The sequence below is a fragment of the Gossypium arboreum genome, chromosome 2 (assembly GCF_025698485.1).
Source record: "Gossypium arboreum isolate Shixiya-1 chromosome 2, ASM2569848v2, whole genome shotgun sequence".
Classification (NCBI taxonomy): domain Eukaryota; kingdom Viridiplantae; phylum Streptophyta; class Magnoliopsida; order Malvales; family Malvaceae; genus Gossypium; species Gossypium arboreum.
Window position 1 is genome coordinate 64,388,955 of NC_069071.1, and position 5,542 is coordinate 64,394,496.

General features: G+C 40.3%; 1 protein-coding gene across 1 annotated transcript; it reads right to left on the reverse strand.

The window, feature by feature from the left end:
* Window positions 1-256: 256 nt before the first annotated feature.
* LOC128284416 (uncharacterized) lies at window positions 257-2,422 on the reverse strand. The gene is made up of 3 exons (XM_053022415.1): window positions 1,498-2,422; window positions 1,104-1,413; window positions 257-575 (listed from the first exon to the last, which is right to left on the reverse strand). The coding sequence occupies exons 1-3, from the start codon at window positions 2,420-2,422 to the stop codon at window positions 257-259; spliced, it is 1,554 nt and encodes a 517-aa protein (XP_052878375.1).
* Window positions 2,423-5,542: the final 3,120 nt, after the last annotated feature.

A 5,542-nucleotide genomic window follows, 5' to 3' on the forward strand; every position in this document is an offset into this window, starting at 1 on the left:
CAAGGTTTTCCTATCCCAACCACTCATTATGTACAACATTGATTTGATGAATTTTTTCTACTAGAAACCCTCCTGACTTAAAGGTTTTGGATATAGGTGGGAATGTCATCGGTTCCCACTCTACTTCTCCTCCGTTCAAACGCACCTTCCTTCTTGCTCGACGCTTTTCCATCTCCTATCACTTGTGTTTATGGTCTGGCTTGAAACCCAAACCAAAGCGATCCTTCTTCTCCGTCAGTTTTGGGATTTGAATCCCTCATTGCAACTGTTTTCCTAGTCCTTTTCCCGGTGATGCCCCCTTTCCCATTATCATTTGCAGGGCCATCCTTGTAGCTCCAGACATTTTGGGAACCGGCACCTTGCTTCCCTCCGAAATGAAGGTAGCATTAACAATTTCCAAGGAATGAAAAGAACACTCAATAGCCTCCTCGTTTGTCTCCACATAAGGAGGTTTACTAGTGACGGCTGCTATGATGTCCTCTTCTGCATTGATGGTTATCAAGCGTCCATCTGTCACCAATTTCAATTTTTGGTGTAGTGAAGAAGGCACCACTCCTGTCGAGTGTATCCATGGCCTCCCCAACAAACAATTATAGGAGGGCTTGATATCCATTACCAGGAAGTCCACTTCATACGTATCTGGTCTAATCTCCAGAGGGATGTCAATTCGTCCCATTACTTTCCTTTCAGTTCTGTCAAAGGCTCTTACCACATTATGACATGTCTTCATGTGCAAACTATCGATGGGTAATCTGTTCAATGTAGATAATGGAAGGACGTTCAAAGCGGACCCATTATCAACGAGTACACTTGAAAGTGTGTATCCTTTGCAATGAGTGGTGATGTGCAAAGCCTTAGTTGACCCTATGCCCCCAGGTGGAATTTCATCATCATTGAAGTAGATGAAATTATCAGCACTGATGTTATTTATCAACCAGTCCAACTTATTGACAGATATATCATGAGTGACGTATGTCTCGTTGAGTACCTTCAACAACGTATCTCGATGCACTTCAGAGCTTAGCAGTAAGGCTAAAACCGATATGCGTGTTGGTTGCTAACGCAACTGCTCGACCACACTGTACTCACTATGCTTAAGGAACTTTAGAAATTCCTTAGCTTCCTCCTCCCTCACTGGCTCGTTAACAGGTACTTCACTCTTTTTCTCGACTTCAATATTCTTGGATTTTTTGGGCTCTACTCTTACGTCCCCCATATCATAACGCTTCCCACTCCGTGCATGGGAACCTTCATCTCGTACATCTTTAGATGCACTGGCTATATTTCCTTCTCCTGGCACCGTCACGCTACAGTCATAACTCCATGGTACTTTCTTGCTATCCTTGTAAGGGAAAGGAGTAGGTGTATGGATAATAACCTTGGGTACTGCTGGTGTCCCCATTTCATTATTCCCTGGCAAGGAGATAATGATCCTTGGTCTACTAGTTCTTTGCTGTTCATTTTCCAGCACACATACTTACTTTTCACTAGAGCTACCTTCATAAACCTGTAGCTCTTTGCTGTCTATGAAGCCTTGCACCAAGGCCTTGAATTCTTTGTAATCTTCACGACACTCACCATAGTCCCACGTTCTTTCTTTCGTATTTTTAGAGGTCAACATACCTTTCTTCATCATCTCCTCCCAGATTACCCTCATAGGTGTCCTTATCTCATCAACATTTTCCTTTTTCCTTTTTTCACCGGCTTCACCAGTGGCATTTACCCCTTGATTGTCATGGTTCGGCAAAGGATTCTCATTATTTGAGGTACTCTCAAATTTCAAAACCCCATTCTTGATCAACCTCTCTACGGCTTTCTTGAATCCAGTACAATTCTCGATTGAGTGCCCCGATATTCCAGCATAATACTCACATCTGGCATTTGCATCATACCATTTAGGATACGGAGGTTGTAATGGTTTTAAATGGAAAGGGGCTATAGCATGCGCATCATATAGATTTTGATAGAGTTCCCTATACGTCACAGGTATAGGTGTAAATTGCATCCTCTCATGCCTAGTGTTGGATTCCTGCTTTTGAGAGTCTTGTTGCCCAACTGTGGATACTTTGGGCTGGCTAACTGTAACTGCTTTTGAATTAAAACCACCTGTATTGTTTACCTCATTGTCTTTTCTTCTTGGGGCTGATCTTTTGACTAGTTCCCCTTCAATTCTTCCCCCTCTTATGGCATTCTCTATCATCTCTCCTGCCATAACTATGTCCGCAAAACTTTTAGTAGTGCTTCCAATCATATGAGTAATAAATGGGGCTTTCAGAGTATTAATAAATAACATAGTGGTCTCCTTCTCTAACAGTGGTGGTTGAACCTGCATCGCTACCTCTCTCCACCTCTGTGCATATTGCCTAAAATTCTTATTAGGCTTCTTCTCCATGTTTTGCAGGGTGATCCTGTCAGGGGTCATGTCTGTTACATGATTGTACTGTTGCATGAAGGCTTGTGTAAGATCCCTCCATGAACTTATTCTAGACCGGCTCAACTGATTGTACCATCTGGCTACCGCTCCTATCAAACTATCTTGAAAACAATGGATCAACAGCTGATCATTGTTTACATACCCCGTCATTCTTCTGCAAAACATTGTGATATGGGCCTCTGGGCAAGTGGTGCCATTGTACTTTTCAAATTCTGGCATTTTGAATTTGTGAGGTAACACTAGGTTTGGGACCAAACTTAAGTCCTTGGTATCAACTCCATGATTATTACCAGTGCCCTCCAAAGCCTTGAACTTTTCTTCTAACCATCTGCAGCGTTCATCCAATTGCCTTGCAGCTTAGGCCTTCAAATCCTCTTTTTCCACCATATCTAGATCGGGAACAAGAGGATTAGTAAGATTGCCACCCATATTAAGCCCTGAACCAACCGAAAAATTCACATGGACACCAGCCTCAATTGGCCCATGCTGAGGCCTCACAGTAGTAGATGGCCTTCTAGGAGGTTGTAACACCCCAAACCCGAGACCATCGCCGGTGTCGGACCCGAGGGGTTAACAAACCAAGTTCACATGTTTTTGCCCACCAATTTGACATTTCCAGTCAGGCTGGAAAACTGCGTCACTGTCGCCTTAAAAATCATATCTCGAGTTTCAAAACTCGGAAACTGGTTTCGTAAATTTTCCCTGAATTTAGACTCATATATCCATCCATGGATTTATTTCTAGGATTTTTGGTCGGGCCAATTGGTACAGTTTATTAGTTAAAATTACCCCTGTTACAGGGATCGACTGCTCTGACCTTCGCACGGTATAACATGAATATCTCTCTGTACAGGACTTTGATGCTGGTGTCGTTTGTTTCTAATGAAACTAGACTCAAAATTTAATCTGTACATATAAGGTATATCTCCTAATTCTTTTTCTATAATTTATAGTGAATTTTTAAAGTTGCGACAGGGAACCCAGAAACCATTCTGGCCCTGTCTTACAATAGCTTTAATATCTCTTAACCTGTAACTCCTATGACCATTTCGTTTCTTCCATATGAAAATAGACTCATCAAGGTTCATTTACATAGCTTATTCACTATTTAATTCCATTCCTATGAATTTTGGTGATTTTTCACATTCATGCCACTGCAGCTGGCAGCATCTGTTTTTAAGATAGGACTTACCTATTTGGTGGTCTCCATGATTCAACTAGTCTTACCATACATAGGTTCATATATGATCATTTTAACCATGCCAATGGCTGATCATATGACCAACATTCCCATTTCCAAGCCATAGCCACATCATGACACAAAATATACACATACAACCCACAATTAGTCTAAGTTCATGCTTCCCTTTTCGAGCCATTTTCGCATGGCCGTACATACTTACATTACAACATATTTAACAAACAAGGGGTAGTCCTATACATGCCATCTCAAGTTCAACCAAAAATTTATACCAAAATGGAGGCTTGATAGTGTGGATGACTTGACTTCAACGATCCCAAATCCGATTGCTTGAGCGAAATCTAGAAAACTAAGAGCCAAAGCAACGGGTAAGCATTTTATGCTTAGTAAGTCTCAAGGAATATAATTAACTCTAATTACAGCAATACATTCACATAGCCAAATGCATCATTTCATTAATACACATTCTTACTTCATACTTCATCATTATATAAGTTCGCAAAGCATCAATCAATTCAATAACTGAAATTCATTAGTCGATTGAGCGAATGTTGCTCAAACACGTCGACTTTCCAATGCACATATAACGTACCTTATCCTTTGGGCTTTCCGAGTGTACTAATTGAATTCATTTCAGCAACCAACACTCACCTCCAGCCCAAGATTCTTGAATATAACCGGATGTAATCACGTGCACAAATGCCTTGGTCTTAGCAGGATAGAATAACTCGACGAATGCCTTGGGCCTTAGCCCGGATATAGCCACTAGCACAATTGCCTTGGTCTTAACCGGATATAATTTCCAGCATAATTGTCTTCGGGCTTAGCCCGGATATCATTCAATTTCTCATGCACACATACATCAATAATCATTGGACATACATATTTCATTTTCGTTACTAAGGCTCAAACACAATTATAATCATTAGCATATTCGCCCGGGACTTAGCCGGGTGGAATTCAAATACTCATACACACATAATCAATAATCATACACATCCATATTTCATCTCACATAATTCAAGTAAGGTCACTTCTTGAGGACTTACCTCGGATGTTGTCGAGCGGCTTTTTCGGCTATTCGATCACCTTTTCCTTCCCTTGTCCAATTGTGGCCCTCTTAGCTCTTGAGCTAATTCAAACAAATTCAATTTATTAAAACCTCATTGTGCTTGCTTATGGCCGAATATGACAAGGATTTTAAATGGTCATATGGCCACTCTTTAGCTTGAATACACAATGGTCATGCACATTTTAAACTACATCAAGCAATTCAATACAATTTATTTGAGCATCAAGGAAATGCTAAGGCCTTCAATAGGCTATCCAAGGCGAATATTCATGTACATGTTGAGGTCAATTTTGCACTTAATACCTCACAAAACAGCATGCAATTTACTAATTAATGCTTTGCACATTGTATTTAAAACTTATAATATAGCATCAAGCACTTATATGTGTGCTAGGCGAATTGTGCTTGCAATTTCACAAGCATTCTTCCACATTTTCTTCTTTAAACCAATATATTCATCACTTAGTTCATAACCAAACATAATGTGCAATCATATATATGCATATATGAGCATGGCGAATTTTCAAGGTGTCCATAGCCATCCAAAACACAAATTTTAACTAACATGCAAGAAGCATGAATCATGCTCAAGAATGCATCATGGCGAATATGACAATCATGCTCCTTTTCAACTTCAATCATGATAAAACAAAGAGAAAACTCAAAATCTTACTCATGAGTAGAAAATCCATCATTGCATGCATCATCATCAAGCTTCACACTTAGCATGCAATGGCTTTATCACCATAACAACTTTGCCCAAATACCATTTCCATGGCATAACAAAGATTTGAGCCATGGCTAACATGCACATCAAGTTAGTAACCAAGTCATG

What these genes read in the sequence shown, in the direction of transcription:
- LOC128284416 (XM_053022415.1), bottom strand. Translation starts at nt 2,422, where the DNA reads ATGACCCCTGACAGGATCACCCTGCAAAACATGGAGAAGAAGCCTAAT. An exon ending in AGAGCTACAGGTTTATGAAG is followed by an intron (nt 1,414 to 1,497) that starts GTAGCTCTAGTG and finishes TCTCCTTGCCAG; the next exon opens with GGAATAATGAAATGGGGACA. An exon ending in GAAGCTAAGGAATTTCTAAA is followed by an intron (nt 576 to 1,103) that starts GTTCCTTAAGCA and finishes TTTGTTGGGGAG; the next exon opens with GCCATGGATACACTCGACAG.